General features: G+C 42.9%; 1 protein-coding gene across 2 annotated transcripts in view; it reads left to right on the forward strand.

The window, feature by feature from the left end:
• Window positions 1-20,358, forward strand: part of STK4 (serine/threonine kinase 4) — a 76,424-nt gene that overhangs the window by 9,135 nt on the left and 46,931 nt on the right. For both annotated transcript variants that reach the window (XM_083746276.1, XM_083746275.1), the window contains exons 4-9: window positions 822-936; window positions 1,905-2,069; window positions 2,716-2,883; window positions 4,213-4,350; window positions 5,142-5,270; window positions 7,219-7,405. In XM_083746276.1, the coding sequence (XP_083602402.1) occupies window positions 822-936; window positions 1,905-2,069; window positions 2,716-2,883; window positions 4,213-4,350; window positions 5,142-5,270; window positions 7,219-7,405 (902 nt within the window). The remainder of the gene's footprint in view (window positions 1-821; window positions 937-1,904; window positions 2,070-2,715; window positions 2,884-4,212; window positions 4,351-5,141; window positions 5,271-7,218; window positions 7,406-20,358) is intronic.

A 20,358-nucleotide genomic window follows, 5' to 3' on the forward strand; every position in this document is an offset into this window, starting at 1 on the left:
GATGCCTCTTGCATTAAATTTAAAACTAATGGCCCTGAAAACTATTAGCATACTGATTCTTTCCTATTGAAAAGTTCCACCCTCACGTCAGTGCCTCTAGGGTCATTTTTAAGGATTACTGAGAATATATGGAGCGTGCTCTTGAAATGCGCCATATGACTATAAAGTAGTATGTGCCATATAGAAAGTAATATAAATGATAAAATGTGCTGCATATTAAGTAAAATGTCGCTCCACTATAAGAGACATATGGTTCTAAAAACCAGTTGCTGGGAATCACAAGTGGGAAGATTGCTATTTCACTCAGTTTCTGCTTGTGAGCTTCTCATATGTGTCTGATTGGTTGCTGTGAGAATAGGATGCTGGACTAGATGGGCCAGGGGCTTGATGCCATAGGGATTTCCTTACATTTCATGCTGGTACAGTAGAACAGAGTTTGGCTGTTACCCCTAACTAATGGCTGTTACCATTATTATGGTAATGTCTCTCATATAATCATTAGCTCTGGCAATGTTGGGTATTGCTTCAAACAAAGGATATAGCTCTTCGTGCATTATTTTATTTACTTTTTAGTAGAGTATTGCCCATTAAGCTATTGGGCAGCCACTGCAGACCAAATAAATCAAGCTCTTTCACTCTATCCAGTTAAATATCACTATGCATACTTCCGGCAGATGAATGAAATAGCAGAGCTATGTAAGGAGATGTCCTTTTTCCAAGTTTGTGCTTTTAATAGGACCCCACAATATTGTACTAAGCCTGATTTTCATTTTTGTAAATGACAAATGTGTACTTCAGTGACACATCTTAATTTTTATTAGTCCTCATGTAGTCAAATACTATGGCAGCTATTTTAAGAACACGGACCTCTGGATTGTCATGGAATATTGCGGTGCCGGATCTGTGTCTGATATTATTCGACTGCGAAATAAAACGGTAGGTGTTCCTTCAGCATCTTCATAAATGTGTGATGTTCTGCAGACAAAAGCATCAAGTGCTAATATGACATTTTAATGTCTAGTGTTGAACATGGCATTTTTTCTGTTATACTTTTGGTGCCTATTCAGGATGTTCCTCTTTTGAAGCAAGCTTTCTAAGTAGAGGTTTTTATCTCAGCTAGTATCTGTTGGATTTGAATTGATTTTATATATGGTGATGGTTGGTTGGTGTGTGTGTACACAAATGATTTAGCTGTTTTTATATACACATTTGTCTTGTGTATAGTTTTTGCTGTGTTGTAAATCGCTTTGGGATGAGGTGCATCAGGAATGCTCTCGATATAAGAAATGAAATTAAGTAAATAGCATTGTATTTAAATCCTTTTGGTAATTAGCTTGATGTTTTCTTTGAGTGACATAAGATGTTAAAGTACATAGTGTATTCCTTCTCATTGTTGCTATTGAGATGGTAACAGCATCCTGAGTCCATAGCCTCTCTACTGCCTCTTTCATGCCCCCAGGGTGTATACACCTTCTCAAGAAAGCATTGCATTTGCAGTTTTATTTGGCTGTGTGTATGCATGGTGGGTCTTGATTGTATTAGGAGGCAGCAGGATATGTCAGTTCTTAGTTACTTTAGAGCAGGAAAAGGGAACCTGTGACCCTCCAGATGTTGTCAGACTCCCAACTCCCACTTTCTCGCTGTCCATTTTGTATAGCAAACAATAATTTAGGCTGGTGGAGTTTTGATGGGATCATCATAGTGTACAGGGAAACTGGGAGCCAGTTTGACAAGGAAAGGGACAAGTTTTAGATACCAGTTCTCATATTGAGTCCCAATTATTCTGCATAAATAATAGTAGTAAGATGGGTGGAACATTTGTATATTTATGATGGACACTGGCAGTCTCTCTTAGCAACAGTTAGTTGCTGGTATCGGTTAATGTAGTTAATTTCTTCCTTCAGTTGATGGAAGATGAAATCGCTACAATAATACAATCAACACTCAAAGGGCTGGAATACCTCCATTTCATGAGGAAAATACACCGTGACATCAAAGCTGGCAATATACTACTCAATACAGAAGGGCATGCTAAACTTGCGGATTTCGGGGTAGCAGGCCAACTCACAGTGAGTAAATATTGTCTATATACATTTTTCTGCTTGTGTTTCATTCAGTATTTAGTTTCCTGGAGCTGGTGCACGTTAGCTGGCAGCCCACCCCCCCACCCCATACGCCTTGGGAGGAGTAGGAGAACTACTACTTGAATGGTCTGTTTTGAAGCTGCTGCTACTATTGTTTACACAGATGCTGTGACTTATTCAGCCCTCGCAAGATGCTGGTCCTCCTTCAGTCTGCATGTTTTGCTCTGTGATCCTGAGGGACTTGCATGGGGCCACCAGCTAGTATGGTGTAGCCGTGGTGAAATTTATATTCTGTAATGTAGAAGTAACGTCTATTTCTTTTTCATGAAACATAATCAGTTTCTGTTGGCTTAACTATGCTGGGGATTAGATTTCATTTAATTGTTATTGTTCTAACACATTTTAGATACCAAGAGCAATGTGCTCTGGATAACCTCTAGGACAGTTGTTTCCAATCTGATGCCAGATATTGTGGACTACAAATTCCCCTCAGCCTTCGCCAACACAGACTGATGGGAGTTGTAATACAAAAGGTCCGAAGGGCTTCAGATTAGTAAAGGCTGCTTCATTAAGTCTGGTTTTTTTAATTGCTGCACTTCATTTTATGACTGGGTTCCCTTTCCTTTGTTAGGACACCATGGCAAAAAGGAACACTGTGATAGGAACTCCTTTTTGGATGGCACCTGAAGTGATTCAAGAAATCGGATACAATTGTCTAGCAGACATCTGGTCTTTGGGCATTACTGCCATTGAAATGGCGGAAGGAAAACCACCATATGCTGATATTCACCCGATGAGGGTAAGTGTTGGGTAACCAAACTTAACTGTGTAATCTCAACCATGACTACCCACAAGTCCCGTTTTAATTCAATGGACATGTGAGAATCCAGATTCTTAAATACGCCATTGCATGATCTTATGGGTGCCCTGTCATGTGTTGAGGGGGTGGGGCAGCAGGGTTGCACATTGCCGCTTTTGCGTTCAACAGGTCTTGTGAGGGGCCTTACATGGAGGGTGTGAACATCAGTGGGGGAGGGCCTAGCCCATGTGGCCCTGTAACCATGTCACACATTATTTTAATGTGTAGAGAAGGTTGTCTCAACACATCAATTGTTTGACCTTGCAGCACCAAACTAGCCTGTTCTCTTAACATCAGTTTCACAATGGGTGAAGGGAAACACTCCAAAGGAAAGGATAGTATAGTGATCTTGTATCAACAGATTGCCTAAGCAGATGCCAGCTTGCACAAACCTTCAGATCCCCCCCTCCCCGAAAAAGCCTCTCTTTGGAGTCTTGGAGGAACTTCTGAACATTGCAGGTTTTGTCATACAGGAGCCTGCAGTTGGGGGGTGAGGGGGTTGCCTGAAATTGGATGGAAGAACCTTGCAAGAGTGGAGCTCCACCAATGCAAGATCTTCTGCTTGATTTCAGCTGATCCCTCCTTCCCACTGCAGCTCTATACAACAGTGTTCAGTAAGCTTCACATAGAGACACTCACACACACTTCATGCCTTCTGAGACAGCATGGGTACATTGATCTTTTATACACTGGGATTGCTGGAGAATGGAGGCTTTTAACTGCCCCCCCCCCAATCCCAATACAACCAAAGTCACTAAGCTGATAAGTCTTTTCCTTGCCCCCAACTGACGGCTAATCGGCTGAGCAGTTGAGGAAAGTGGGCAGGACTTCCTGGGGTTTAGGGGACTGCAAGGAAAGCTGCCAAAGGCTGTATGTAGTCCGGTTGTTCCATGAGAACAGCAGCATTTTGATTCTGAACCCAGCTTATGCAGAGTACAGTTTGAATACAATTGCAGTTTGCAGGCTTGAAAGATATGCTCTTATCCTCTGAATATAAAAAGCAGCACATAAGAAACAGTGCAATGTATTGGTGGCTGCCACCAATTCCACTGGTGGAATTATGGTAGAGAATTATGATGGAGGTGGGTACTTCTCAGGGTTCCAGTTAGTGGCTTGGGGTCATCATTAGCCATCCCCTGTGCAACACTGTCAAGAACTTTGGTCCACCCTTGCAAAATCTTTCTCAGTGTGGTCATTGTTTGATTTATACTTAAAAAAATATATATAAGGTCAACAGCAGGTAGAAAAAAATATATACTTTGTTTGCAGGCAATTTTCATGATTCCAACAAATCCACCTCCAACATTCCGGAAGCCGGAACTCTGGTCAGACGAATTCACAGACTTTGTAAAGCAGTGTCTTGTGAAGTGTCCAGAAAAAAGAGCCACTGCCACGCAGCTGCTTCAGGTCTGTATCTGTTGGAATGTAAAGCAATAAATAAACTTATTTGTCTGTTGGAGAAATAGACAGGCAGTTTTCCTGTCTGTTCCCCGTCGCCCCTCCATTGTAGCAGTTTTGTTGCTGATCATCTTGTGCTTCTAAGTTTTAGAGTTGGATTGTAGTGCTTAAAGAATAAAGTATGTTGCTGCCTGGTGGGGGTTATCAGTAGGCAAAGTGAACACTGATCCAGGAATGATTTGGGTATAGGATACTGTTTCTTGGGCAGGGGACTGGATTATATTTGATTCCTTATACCTCTGTGCTTGGTGATTGTGTAGCTGCTTTGTAAATATTAGGTCCTATGCATATTTACTCAGAAGCAACTCAGTTCATTGAGGCTTGCTCCCAAATTAACATTCAGGAAATTCCTATTTCCATAGTCAGGGGAGGCTTTGTGGAATCTTCTATATCGTAGCTGTCTGAACAATATGTACTGTTGCTGATAAAAAATGTGTATAGATCAGAACATGCATACTTTCATATTCATATTAATTACTACTTTCCACCCATTTGCAAAATTAGGCAGATCATTTGGCATTAATAGTCCTTTTTGTGTCCTAAGCTATTGAAGTGTTTACACATAACATAGTAGAAATGCGTTTGCCTTGCAGATTGCATTGTTTGGGCAGGGCTGCCATGCTTGAATAAACTTGCATTACAAAATCAACAGAATTAAAGGGATTAACATAGCTTGGGGTTAAGATCTTTTGCTGCTACACTTTGTTCAAAGTTCATTGTTGTTAATGTGTCTTCTTTAGCATCCGTTTGTAAAAAATGCCAAAGGAGTTTTCATCCTACGAGACCTGATTAATGAAGCAATGGATATTAAACTGAAAATTCAGGAAGCTCAACAGCGTGAGATGTATCATGATGATGAAGAAAATTCAGTGAGTGCTAAAACTACTTAACCATTGTCCTTCCTGTAGTAGCATTGCTCTGTACCCCTCTATTAGCTGTGTTGGCAGTTCATAATTTCTGTGTCGGTTTTTTAAAGTCTGCTTTCTGAAAAAATTACGCCCAAGTCTCTCAGTAGGTCAGTGGCCTTGGAACTAACCGCAGCTGGTGAAATATAGTGAGCAAGCAAGTCGACTTGAAATCTTCTTGCTTAAATGGAAAGGAAAGGCTCTACATCAATAGCAGAGTACATGTCGTGCATGCAGAAGGGTCCCAGGTTCAATACCTGTTATGTTCAAGTGTAGCAGAGCTGGGGCTCAACTTTGGCAGGTGGGCAGGGTCATGTCTGTCATCTGATGTCAGAGAGGTCAGGTGATTGACGCATTGGTTGCCTCTCCTGCCTGTCAGAGTTCAGCTGCACGATCAGCTGATCCAGTCACAACTTTACCAGCCCCATACCTGACATCACACATGACAGTTGGAGTGGGGCAGGTGGGCGTGCGTGGTTTGGGGGAAAGTGCCTCATGGGCCAAATGGGGAAAACCTTCTGGATCACATTTGGCATGTGGGACATTTTCTATCCTTGAAGTATAAGGATCCTGGATGGCGGGCTGGGAAAGCCCTTCTGCCTAAGGCTCTGGAGAGCTACAGAAATGACTTTAAATTGCCCAAGTGGGTCACAGTTGGGACCAGATGTAACCAGAGTTAAAAACAGCTATTTCAAACGGGTATCAGAATGCACCAGCAGAAAACCAGTGAACACATTTTCCAAATAAGCCACCCTTTACCTGGTGGTATCCAGATACTTTGGGCTATAGCTCTATAAAAATGCATAAAGTGGAAATGCATGTTCTGCAAAAGCAGAGGAGCGACCTTCTGAATTTCTCTCTTGGCTATGGAGGAGGAAGAGAGGAAAGTGAGGAACAAGCAGCTTGCTGTAGCTTATTTGGGCTTGTTCACTTCACATTAGACTATTTTTTTATTACGGAAGTAGTTTATGCATCCCCTTTTGGCGTCCCTAAGGTGGTTCGCAACAATAAAATGCAATCTTCTTGCAATATAGAAAAAACAGCAAGACTCTAAAAACAAAAGAAGTAGAAAACAGCCAACAAGGCTGTTATATACAGCTAAAAGTGTAGTGAAATACAGATAGACTGCAAATTATGTGGGGGCTACATTCTGGGGATCAAGCCTAAAGCCAAAATCACTTGTAGTCAAAACACATTGGGTTCAATGCTGGGTTGGATTGCCAAAGTCTTTTTTCCTGGACATTTGGGAGCCACTGTTCTAGATGATACGTGTTGGCAAATTAAAAACATGCATCTGTTTAGAATCCCCAACTTCAAAGTTAAGAGACAGTTTTGAACAAAAATAAGTGTAATATTATGCATAATTATTATTAACACTTCGACCCTGTCCTTCCTCCAAGGAGCCTGAAACAACATACAAGCCCACTTTGTGGAAGGATTGCATAAGTTCAGGACTTCATCAAGTAATTTCACAGTTTTGTGTGGTGCTTCCTCTGCCAAAATGCTATCTGCTATCATAATCAGTATTTTGAAGGAAAACTTAAAATATTTGTTACAGGAAAGTGGAATCTGAGCATTACGATCTGTTGCTAAATTATGTAACATTTGTTTGCACTAATAATTTTACTTCAACTTCTAAAATTTCTGCAGGTAACTTTTTTTTTGCAAAGCTTTTTAACATTCCTCTGTTGTTGCTTGTAATGTGTAACTTGATTAAATAGCAGATTTCGATCTTCAAAGCTGTCTGTCCAATATTTGCTGTCCATTGAAAAGAAACTGTTACTAACTGATAACGAACTAGAATCTAAACTAACATTACACACTCCATTCAATTCTAATTGCATTGCCTTGGAGAAATACTGATACCTTGCTTAGTCTGATTCAAAATTATATCTCTTGCATCTCTGTTCAGGAAGAAGATGAAACTGACGCTAGGACCATGGTGCGGGCACAGGGACAAGAGACTGGTACAATCAGAGCTGCTTGTGGAATGAGTGATGGCATCAACACCATGATAGAATACAATGACACGTTAGAGTCTCAACTGGGAACAATGGTCATAAATGCTGAAGATGAAGAAGATGAGGGTACAATGAAGAGTAAGTCCATTTTTCATTATAATAAAGTGCAGTCTTTTAAGCTTTAAAGCAGGGACAGCCAATGTGATACCCTTCTCATGCCGGCAGTGACAGGGAACAAATTTTTGAATGGGTGCTTTGGAGAATTTTTCTCAGTTTGGAAACCTTTAGCTGAGTTCAGGCTCTTTCACATTTAGATTTTACTCATATTGGGGGTTGTTGTTGATGGCACACACACTCTTCCTCCAGAATTTACAAGGCAGTGGCAAAGTGTGGGGCGGTCTCTGGAACATGGCACCATTCAAGGTTTCAAGAAGTTCCTTCAGGTACAATTGGGGAGGGGAGTTGCTAAGAGAAGTGTTCAGACCCTATTGTGTTCCTGACAACACACTTTGGGAGCATCATAGGGTTTCTGAGCTGATGTTAATGAGAAATGGAATGTAAATAGAACGTAGGTGAAGGACTGAGCAGAGAAGCCATAAACATTCTTGTGGAATGACATAGGTCCAGGTGCTTATCTCAAAGTTCTTATCGCAAGAAACTGGTGGAAGGAGGGAGAGGGAAGGCTGAAAACCTTGAAGTCATGACACGTGCTTAAGCAGCAGAAGTCAGAGGCTTTTCCAAATATGGATTAGATCATGATTTGTGTACTAGTAGAAATAGGTGCACGGTCCAATGTTGGCACACCATTTGCCCACTTCCATAGTGGGGCCATCCTGCTTGACTGACACTGGAGCCTGGATTCTTGACTGGCTGCCTAGGCTACCCTAGGCAGGGAGAATTTAACCCCAGTATTTCCTGGAGACTTACTTTCTTGGGATGCGGGTGGCGCTGTGGGTTAAACCACTGAGCCTAGGGCTTGCCGATCAGAAGGTTGGCAGTTCGAATCCCCGCATCGGGGTGAGCACCCGTTGCTCGGTCCCTGCTCCTGCCAACCTAGCAGTTTGAAAGCACATCAAAGTGCAAGTAGATAAATAGGTACCACTCCAGCGGGGAAGTTAAAAGGTGTTTCCGTGCGCTGCTCTGGTTCGCCAGAAGCGGCTTAGTCATGCTGGCCACATGACCCGGAAGCTGTACGCCGGCTCCCTCGGCCAATAAAGCGAGATGAGTGCCGCAACCCCAGAGTCGGTCACGACTGGACTTAATGGTCAGGGGTCCCTTTACCTTTAACTTTCTTGGAAACCATTTCCTAATTCTTGGGGAAACTGCTTGGCAAACACTTCTCAGAGTTGAAAAGCGGGGAGCTTGCCCATTACATTTGCCACAGGGGGGAAATGTTCTATTGAAACTAAGGGGACTTTGCAAAGCCATTTGTGATGTGGCGTTAGAGGAGAAAGTGACGTGTCCAAGCCCTTGGGTTGCCTAACCATGTCTTAAGTCTCAGGTGATAAATATTCTTCCATGCAGGATAAAAAGCTTAAATTGTGATCCACTGTTCTGGTGCACTGTGAGTGGCAGGAGGCTGGACAGGATGGAAAAGAGAAAATGAACTTTGTTCTGCTATGTACTAAGAAGAAGCCTCTTCCTGTAAATGGAAAAGGGAAGTGATTTGCATTAATAGAATCAGTCGCATGAAACGATGCAAGAACACGAATTGCTTAGGATATAATGTCTATGTGGCCTAGCTAATCTTGAGTCAGCAAGTGCCTGGTGTTTGATGGAATTCAGAGGATGGTCCTCTTGCCCCCTGTGCAGCTGGCCGGAATGATTGTTGAATCTATATGGGCCATACAGGCATTTGTGGTTATGATATGCCAGTTGGTTGCATGTTAGAGTAATAACGAGAATGCAGGCAGCTGCTGTTCTGACATACTGTTGGTTTTCCTAGATTGTATTCACTCATATACTTGAATTACTAGTAATTGCTACTTTGGCAAGGCATCCTTATAATCAAGGATTGTTCTTTCAATCAAAAACAAGTTTGACTTGTTTGTAACATAAAGCAAGCTAGCTGTGATACCTGCTTACTATGATGTGATCAGTGAAAACTGACCTCCATGAATCTAAGAAAATAATGATTTAAAAAATGAATTTTTCATTTGTGTTCTTTGAATTTGGGCTGAGTTTGCTTCATTGTTAGGTTATGATATTACAGCGTGGTTTACATCCAGGTGTAGGTTATAGAAAATGAAAGTTCAGCGGTCTATTTTTGTCTCATTGTGGTTCTTCATTCTCCTGAAAAATGCTCCTTTCCACCACTGGAGGGAGCATAACATGAGAAATGAAACTTTCATAGAATTGTACAGTTGGAAGGGACCACAAGGTTATTCAACTGAACAGTGTTTTGCAAAAACCATTTTATTGAGTACATGCAGTATACATTGCAGTGTCTCTCTACCTTCTGTGGTAGTCAGGTCCTGGAAGTAGAAAGCAGATGCTTCCATTTAGCTGTAGTCTCTAAAACCTGTGTTAAAGCACACAAATAAGTGCAGTTATGCTGGGGCTGTGGAGCAAAGCGGAGCAGTTGATATCACCAACTTGTGTTTCTTAAATAGCTTTATACTAACAATATTAATAAACTAAGCATGCTGTTTTATAGCCTATACTTAAGCTTAGACCACACATGAGGTGCTAGATCGCTCTTCGCTACTTCAGGCTTCAAATGGTGGGTACTGTGTTTTTAATGTTCCCCCTTCACAAATGCCCAGCAAAACTAAGCAAGCAAGCAACCCTCCACCCCCCAAAAAGCAGATAAGAAAGGTTCTAGTCTACCTACTTGCAGGATTTATTTTTAAGCATAAAGGGACTTCCGGAGGCGGCGCGAAACAGCAATGGCGGTCCTCTTCGCGCTGTGAAGAGGGGCTCCGCGAAAAAGGGTTGTCCGCTGCGGCAAAGCGGAGACCCATTAAGAAAAACCGCAGGCAGAGCGAGCCTGCGGCCGTGGGACTCGGCGGGCGCCTTGAGCCCCCCCAGAAGCGGAGAAGGAGCCTCGTAAGAGGCTCCGGAACGTGAAAGGGGGAGCGGCGCTGTGAGTTCATCGCTCTTTTCGTGGAAGCAAAGCCGCGCTGCTGCTGCTGATGAGCGCTGACCTTTCTTCTTGAAAATATCGGAATTGGAGCAACATACCCGTGAGTAAGGGGTTTAAATTCTTAATCTAAATTGAAGAAATTCGGCTGAAAACGGGAGGCGAGTAACAGGAAGTCCGCCTCCCGACTCTGCTAATTAGATCAAAGCAAGGGCTCTGAAGCGAGCTGAAGTGTTTAAAAGGGATTGTAAAACTGGAAGAAAGAGTGCATTGATAGACTTTGCATTTTGAGGATAAAAGGGAAAGAATTGTGAAACTTATGGACTTTTGCTTTTTGGAACTGTCCCCCTATCTTTGAGCTAAACGGAGTTGAAAGGGATAACCCCGTCATCGGGCTGCCAGTGTATAGAAGAGAACTGTCAAACTGCTGTCAAATTGACGACATTGTTGCAGAAATTTAAACTGTTGCATAGACTGAGACATTAATGTTTAACATTGTTGCTGGGACCTCTCTTGACACCTTGTGGCTGGATTCTAAGAGACTGGAAGCTTTGGAAACCTTCCTTTTGTCTTTGGGAACTACAAAAATTTAACATGGGGAATATAGGAACTTCAATGGCGGAAAATAGTTCCTTTCTTCTTTGAAACTTTGAAATACTCCCCCTATAGGACTGTGGAAGTATAGTGGCCTGGGAATTGAACTTTATTGAATTTTTTTGTGGTTTAATTTGTTTATACTTTGGACTTGTCTTTCCCATGGGACAAAAGATCATTTGACCTTGAACAGAGGCAGGTGTGGAATGAGCGGCTCAGGGAGAACAAGAGCAGCTAAAGCCAAAGATAAAGAAAAAGAGAAAAAATCTGGGCAACTCATGCAAACAACTTTAACTCATCACCGCAGATCATCCGTCCCAACTGTGCTGACAGCACAGGAGGTGGAATTTGCACAGCCTGCTGCAGAAGATATGGCAACTGGAGGATCTGAAACAGTTTTGAAACAAATTTTGGAACAACTGGCAGTTTTAAATCAAAAAGTGGACAATCAAACATCAAAAATTGACCAAGCTACATCCTCTATTGGCAAATTAACTGAACAGGTTTCGCAGCACACCCAGGCAATTGAGAAACTGCAAGGAGCTACGGCAGAAAACTACAAATTAGCTGTGGAAGCCAACCAAAAAGCAGAACAGGCGAATATAAAGGTTGATGAAGTTAAAGGGGAAGTAAGGCCTCTGAAAAGACAGGTAGGGGAACAACAAGCCTACCTGTCATTGGTTGAACTGAAAAGTAAAGAAAACAATCTCAGGATAAGGGCTATCCCGGAACTGGAGAAAGACAATTTAGAGGGATTTCTGACACTTTTGTTCTCCAAATTCTGGGGAATTGAGGAAGAATTTAAAATTGTGACAGCCTTTAGACTGGGAAAATCTGTAAAGAAAGACAAGTCCAGAGACTGCTTAGTTGTTCTGAGATCAAGAGAAGAGAGGGATAAGATATTAGGCCTACATTTCAAGAAATCTTTGGAGATAGAAGGCAAAAGGGCCGAAATTTACAGAGATATACCCAAATATCTCTTGGAACTTAGGACTACCTATATAGACCTGACTAAATTGTTGAGACACAACGGAATTCCTTATAGGTGGGAGTTTCCACAAGGACTTTCATTTACTTACAAAGGAAGGAAAATAAAAATTAAATCACCTGAAGACCAGCAGAAGTTCCTACACGACCACGAGGAGGACCTGCAAAAAGGAGCTGCAGCTACTTGGCCTCCACCACCACCGGGACCACCTTCAAGAGTCATACCACCTGGATCTGGACCAGCACTACCTCCTCCGGGATCGGAGGGAAGCTTAGACACCCCATTGTAGAACCCGTCAATTGATTCAGGATGTCTCTGCAGCTTCTCAGTTGGAACATAAATGGCGGAAATTCCCCGGAAAAAAGAAGGAAAGTTTTTCACATTTTGAAAAAGGAACAATTGGACGTTATCTGCCTACAAGAAACACATGTGACAAGGCTCCACAGAAAAGTGCTAACTAATAAAAGACTAGGCCAAGAATTTATTTCTTTGGACAAAGTTAAGAAAAGAGGAGTGGTGATATATGCAAAGGAGAGCCTGTCACCGAAATTCTTATTTAAAGATGAACATGGCCGAATTTTGGCGATTGAAATACAGACACAAGGAGAAAAAATTTTGATATTAGGAATATATGCTCCAAATGAGGGAAAATCGGAATTTTTCAGGAAGCTGCATGAGACTATGCTGGATTACTTGGACTATAATAACATCATTATGTTGGGTGATATGAATGGGGTTGTGTCTGTAAACATGGATAAGTCACAAAGTGCCAACATATCGAAAGATGGCAGACTACCTAAAACCTTTTTTGAAATGACTGACAATATGGACTTAGTCGACATATGGAGGGTTAAGAACCCTCTAGGGAAAGAAGGGACTTTCTTTTCTGAAGCTCATCTGAAATGGACACGAATCGACCAAATATGGACAACTAGAGGACTGGCACCTAAGACTAGAAAAGTGGAAATCTGCCCAAAAACCTGCTCCGACCATAATGCTTTGAAAGTGGAATTGAGACTAAATACAACCGGATCCTTCAGATGGAAAATGAATGACACTATATTAAGAGATCAGGAGATTGTTAAGAAGGCCCAAAAAACTTTAAAGGACTATTTTGAGATAAATTTGAATACCACCGTGGAAAAAAGAATAATCTGGGACGCAAGTAAGGCAGTTATGAGAGGGTTTCTAATACAACAAAACACGATTAAGAAAAGGCTCTGGAATGAAAAGAAGGAGAAGATATTGGAGAAAATAAGAGAAGGAGAGAAAAAATTAAGATCTAGGCCTAAGTCGAAGGATGTGCTAAGAGAAGTGAAATTTTTCCAGGCGCAATATTCAAAATTGATAAATCAAGAGGTGGAATGGAAAATTAAACAAATGAAACAAAGATCCTTCGAATCGGCGAATAAGTGTGGGAAACTGCTAGCCTGGCAGTTGAAAAAGAGACAAAAGCTTAACACAGTTACAAATCTAGAGATTGAAGGGAGAATGGTTCAGAAACCCGAGGAAATTAGAAAGTGTTTCCAGAGATACTTCAAAGAACTCTACTCACAAGGGCCGCAAAAAGCTTCCGAGGTGGATCAATTTCTTAAAACTAATGGATTACAAAAAATACCCCTGGAAATGAGAACAAACCTGAATTGTAACATCACACAGCAAGAAATTGAAAGTCCCATTCAGAATCTTCAATTGGGCAAGTCTCCAGGCCCTGATGGTCTAACCTCCAAATATTATAAAGTTTTAAAGGACTATTTGATACAACCCTTGATGGAGGTTTGTAACCAGATTATGGAGGGAAGGAAGGCACCGGAAACGTGGAAAGAAGCTTTCATCACATTGATACCTAAACTAGAAACTGAAAAGACTCAACTTAAGAATTACCGCCCCATCTCACTCCTAAATGTGGATTACAAAATTTTTGCAGATATTCTGGCAAGTAGACTTAAAAAAGTATTAAATGAAGTGATCCATAAGGACCAGGCTGGCTTTCTCCCTGGTAGGCATTTGTTTGATAACACAAGAAACATTATTGACATTTTGGAACTTCTACAAACAAATCTTAATACTAGAGCGGCCTTAATTTTTATTGATGCAGAGAAGGCCTTTGATAATATTTCTTGGATGTTCATGAAGAAAAATTTGGAAGGGATGGGAGTGGGGCAGGGGTTTGAAAATGGTATAGAAGCAATCTATACAGAACAAAAAGCTAAATTGATAGTAAACAATGTGGTGACAGAGGAGTTTAAAATTGAAAAAGGGACACGTCAGGGGTGCCCCCTCCCCCCTATTGTTCATCTCAGTTCTGGAGGTGTTGCTAAACATGATTAGAAAGGACCGGTTGGTTCAAGGAATTGAGGTTGGAGTGAAACAATATAAATTGAAAGCATTTGCAGATGACTTGGTATTAACATTACAGGAACCAGTCTCCAGTACTAAAAGAGTGTTAGAATTAATTTCTGATTTTGGTCGGGTGGCGGGGTTTAAGTTAAATAAGCAAAAAACCAAGGTTTTAGCAAAAAATTTGACAGTTACAGAAACAGATGAGTTCTCTAAAGAAACGGAGTTGAATGTGGTTAAAAAAGTAAAATACCTAGGGGTGTACCTGACCTCCAAAAATTTGAATTTGTTTAAAGATAACTATGAGAAATGTTGGTCAGAAATCAAAAGAGATTTGGAAACATGGTCAAGATTGAAACTTTCCTTGTTAGGCCGAATAGCTGCTGTAAAGATGAATGTATTGCCGAAAATGTTATTTTTGTTTCAGGCCCTACAGATCGTGGACAAGGTGGAATGTTTTGGAAAGTGGCAGAAGGATATTTCTAAGTTTGTTTGGCAGGGCAAAAAGCCCCGGATAAAGTTTAAAATATTAACTGATGCGAAAGAAAGAGGGGGATTTGCCCTGCCAGACTTGAGGTTATATTATGAATCTGCAGCCTTCTGCTGGTTGAAAGATTGGATTTTATTGGAGAACACTGACGTCCTAGATCTGGAAGGGTTTGACAATGCGTTTGGGTGGCATGCATATTTGTGGTATGACAAGGTTAAAGTGCACAAATTGTTTAAAAATCATATTGTCAGAAGAGCAATTTTGATGGTCTGGACAAAATATAAAGACTTATTGGAGAGTAAGACTCCGAGGTGGCTCTCACCGGTGGAGGCCAAGGCACGTAAGAGACTTAACATGGAGGCCCATTGGCCTAAATACTGGGAAATAATTGAAAAAATTGGAGACAATTGGAGGTTGCTGAGCTTGGAAAAACTGAAAACTAAGGTGCGAGACTGGCTGCACTATGCGCAAATTCAGGAGGTCTTTAAAATAGATAAAAAGGTTGGATTCCAGGTGGAAAAATCGAAACTAGAGACTGAATTGTTAGAGCCAAAAAGTAAACTACTTTCGAGAATGTATAACTTGCTGCTTAAGTGGAATACACAGGATGAGACAGTCAAATCCGCCATGATAAAATGGGCGCAGGACGTGGGGCACAACATCATGTTTGTAGACTGGGAAAGGTTATGGAACACCGGTTTGAAATTTACGGCATGCACTGCCTTGAAGGAAAATATTATGAAAATGGTATACCGGTGGTACATGACCCCAGTCAAGCTAGCTAAGATATACCATCTGTCTGACAATAAATGTTGGAAATGTGGAGAGGCGGAAGGGACATTCTTTCATCTCTGGTGGACCTGCCCGAAAGTGAAGGCCTTCTGGGAAATGATCCATAATGAACTAAAAAAGGTACTGAGATTTACCTTACCTAAGAAACCAGAGGCCTTCCTTCTGGGCATGGTAGACCAGAGAGTGCTTAAGAAGGACAGAACCTTTTTCATGTACGCTACCACAGCAGCAAGGATCCTGATTGCAAAATATTGGAAGACACAAGATTTACCCACGCTGGAGGAATGGCAATCACAGTTGATGGACTATATGGAATTGGCTGAAATGACTGGCAGAATCCGAGACTTGGGAGAAGAAACAATTGAGGAGGACTGGAAAAAGTTTAAGGACTATTTGAAAAAACACTATAAGCTGTATGAATGTTAAAAAAATGCACCTTTCAGGAAACTCTAGCTTCAGCAAATGTAAGTTAATGAAATGAAAATTAAGACACAAGAATTTAGAGGTAAAATAATGAAATAACTTTATTGTGTTTAATACAAAGCATACAAGAATTGGGTTATAGTAAAATTGAAATCAGGGAACATGATAAAATGGAAGATACAATAAGTTTTGAAATAAGTTAACAAATTGCTGATGTTTTATATGACAGAGAACGCAGGGTTTGGAGGATGTGGGGAAGTCCTTTAGACCAGTGTTTCCCAACCTTTTTTGGGCAAAGGCACACTTGTTTCATGAAAAAAATCTCGAGGCACACCACCATTAGAAAATGTTTAAAAAATTAACTCTGTGCCTATATTGACTATATGCCGCTTGGGGCGGCAGCCTGTTGCCCGAAGCACAGGGAGCCCTACGGAGGGCTCCCCGTGCTTCGGGCGAGTGTCTGTAAGCCTTGCGCGCCCAGCAGGAGCTCCTGCCAGGCGCGCAAGGCTTGGGGCGGCAGCCTGTTGCCCGAAGCACAGGGAGCCCTACGGAGGGCTCCCCGTGCTTCGGGCGAGTGTCTGCAAGCCTTGCGCGCCCGGCAGGAGCTCCTGCCAGGCGCGCAAGGCTTGGGGCGGCAGCCTGTTGCCCGAAGCACAGGGAGCCCTACGGAGGGCTGCCCGTGCTTCCGGCGAGTGTCTGCAAGTCTTGCGCGCCCGGCAGGAGCTCCTGCCAGGCGCGCAAGGCTTGGGGCGGCAGCCTGTTGCCCGAAGCACAGGGAGCCCTACGGAAGGCTGCCCGTGCTTCGGGCGAGTGTCTGCAAGTCTTGCGCGCCCGGCAGGAGCTCCTGCCAGGCGCGCAAGGCTTGGGGCGGCAGCCTGTTGCCCGAAGCACAGGGAGCCCTACGGAGGGCTGCCCGTGCTTCCGGCGAGTGTCTGCAAGTCTTGCGCGCCCGGCAGGAGCTCCTGCCAGGCGCGCAAGGCTTGGGGCGGCAGCCTGTTGCCCGAAGCACAGGGAGCCCTACGGAGGGCTGCCCGTGCTTCGGGCGAGTGTCTGCAAGCCTTGCGCGCCCGGCAGGAGCTCCTGCCAGGCGCGCAAGGCTTGGGGCGGCAGCCTGTTGCCCGAAGCACAGGGAGCCCTACGGAGGGCTCCCTGTGCTTCGGGCGAGTGTCTGCAACCCTGCGCGCCCGGCAGGAGCTCCCGCTGGGCGCGCGAGGCTTGGGGCGGCAGCCTGTTGCCCGAAGCACGCGGAGCCCTCCGGAGGGTGCCCCGTGCTTCGGGCGAGTGTCTGCAAGCCTTGCGCACCCGGCAGGAGCTCCCGTCGGGCGCGCGAGGCTTGGGGCGGCAGCCTGTTGCTCTAAGCACATGGAGCCCGCCTCCCTCCCACGGCACACCAGGCAAAGTCTCGCGGCACACTAGTGTGCCGCGGAACACCGGTTGGGAAACACTGCTTTAGACTGGATGGAAAAAGAACATGGAAATTTGTTATTCTTCTATTCTATTTTCTTATAACTATCCTTTATTCTTTTTTCTGTATTTCTTAAAATTAATAAAAATATTTAAAAAAAAAAAAATTAAGCATAAAGGTACATTTAAAATGTATTTCCCTTTCCCCACTTGCCGTTAGTCCATTCTACTACTTTGTGATCCGATCATTTCTTTCCCACAGTCTTATTTTATATAATGTTTGCCAAAAGCAAACATTCTCAGAAACACCCCACCCCACCCTCGCACTACATATATGAGTCTGGTGACTTCAGTTTCAGTGTACAGGCGGCGCAACGGCAGCAGGAGGCTCCATTAGCTAAAGTGGTGCTTCAGGTTAAGAACAGTTTCAGGTTAAGAACAGACCTCCAGAATGAACTAAGTTCTTAACCCAAGGTACCACTGCATCTGAAGAAGTGTGCATGCACACGAAAGCTCATATCAAGAACTAACTTAGTTGGTCTTTAAGGTGCTACTGGAAGGAATTTTTTTTGTTTTGACTATGGCAGACCAACACGGCTACCTATCTGTAACTGGACCTAGAACAAACTTAGTTGGTCTCTAAGGTGCTACAGGACTATTTTTTAATTTTTTATTTTGACTGCGTCAGACCAACACCTACCTGAATCTGAACATTTAAAGGACATACTACAGAGCAAGGGGGGCAGCTAAGTGTTGCGGGGAGGCTCAGAGGATTCATGGGCGCCAGGGGAAGCCTCAGGGACACCCATTACATCCACGAATGCCATTTTGGTGACCCTAGACATATAGGATGTCTATCCTATCTCACTTCTAAATGCTGCAGGTAGGTTGGTGTGGGGTTTAGTATGGAGATTAAAATGCTGCCTCTTAGTCTGATTTGCTGTTTTAAACTGCATGTAAGCCAATTGTATTGGGTTGTGAATTTTACTGCAGCAGTTTTAAGTTTGTGTTTAAATACCTGAGATTGAAAACTTTGCAAAAAGAAAAATAACCTGTGAAAAAATGTTCTTGATGGAACATATTGCTAAAGTCCATGACATTGACAACATTTAACCAAAAGAGGGTGCTCTTTCACAGCTTTTAATGGAAAACTTGAGTTGTGAAAGGGTAGAGTGTTCTTCTTCCACCTGAACACTTGTTTTCTCCCTTAGCAATGTTTATAAGAAACATTAAAGACAGATATTAAAGACACTGAGGTCAAGCGCCGAGGGTCGTCTGGTGGTTCCCTAATTGCGAGAAGCGAAGTTGCAGGGAACCAGGCAGAGGGCCTTGGTAGTGGCGCCTGCCCTGTGGAACGCCCTCCCATCAGATGTCAAAGAAATAAACAACTAACTGACTTTTAGAAGACATCTGTTTAGAGAAGTTTTTAATATTTGATGAATTACTGTTTTTTAATCTTTTGTTGGAAGCCAGCCAGTGGCTGGGGAAACCTAACCAGATGGGCAGGGTATAAATATAATATATTATTATTATTATTATTATTATTATTATTACTACTACTACTACTACTACTACTACAGTACAGTATCTTCTCATGAGGGCCACTTCACACATCTGAGAGTGCCCATAAAATATGTGCGAATTGGACTCCTCTGGAAATGGGTGTATCCTACAGCCACCCATCAGGTAACTTCTTCTGTGGGTTCCTGTTGAGCACCCACTTGTTGGCTAACCTGGATTAGCTGTCATGTAGTGTGTGGATTGGCTCTAAGAAATTCAACAGGCAGGTAATTCACCAGGCAGGTAAATGTTCACTATACAGTCACTGTACATGGGTTCAGCTAGCTAGCCTATATGAAATGATGTCGCCGCTTGATATTTTGTAGTCTGCCTCCTGTCGCTTTAAAACAACACCAAGTGGAGATGTCACAAGTCATTGCCCAGCTTTACCAAATACGCAGGAAGGAATGGAACCTGCAGGGGAAAAAAACACGTTGCCATGCAGATAGATCTTGTTCAGGGTTCTGGCCAGTGCGCCAGAGGTGCTATCTTCCAGGATAGACAATCCGCCCTTGAGTCAGGCAGTCAGTCTTCCATACCTCTTTAGGGTTTCTTTCTTAAATTTTCTTGTATAGGCAACCCCTGTTTTAGGCGTGATGGATATGTGCACAATCACTTGTACTTGCACAGTGCCGAACCCAGAAGTGACGTCAGCTCTGTTTTTTTCAGGACTCATGCAAAGCCCATCAAAGCCAATCAGAAGTGGTAAGAATACCTGTGTCACTATGTCTGCTGTAATGCAGACATTACATTCTTCCTGGATTCAGAGGTGCAGAGTGGAGCTGGCTCCATTTACACAGGCTGTTAGAACTACAATGCATGCCTGTGCACACCTAAGTCTCCCTCAGTATGGGAAATGCTGGGAGAATAAAAGCCTTGTGAGCTGTTACTACCCCAGCAAGGAGTAGTAGTAAGAATGGGAGACAAAGAGCCCACACAGAGTGCAAAGGGACCTATAGGCTAGGGAAATATGGAACTAAGGGAGTAACAGATGGGAGTTGTAGGGTCACCTGCGATTATGTGCAGAGAAGCACAGATGTTACTGCTCTGGTGTGCAAAGGGAATGGTTTAACAAAGCGAGTTAAAGAGGGCACCGTCTTCTCTGAGAAACATTGCTGTGAATTCTTTAAGCTGGAAATGCTTTGAGTGGAAACCTGAACCTCTTGTATGTAAAGTGTGCTTTGCCACTGAGTTGGTTGTAGCCCTTTCCATCACAACTGCTCCAATAAAACAGTCTGGTGAACGTTCCTTATTAAAATTGCTTTAAAACAACTTTGGGCTCATACTCAAGCCTCGCACAGCTTGTTACCTTTGCCGTATTAATTTTTCTTGGTATAATTGTTTCTTGGCAAGGTGACCTGTGCCATATTCAGTCTGCGGAGTCAGTATGTGCTATGCCCCACTAAATTGCTTCAAGT

Source organism: Podarcis gaigeae (assembly GCF_964106915.1).
Source record: "Podarcis gaigeae genome assembly, chromosome: 6".
Taxonomy (NCBI): domain Eukaryota; kingdom Metazoa; phylum Chordata; class Lepidosauria; order Squamata; family Lacertidae; genus Podarcis; species Podarcis gaigeae.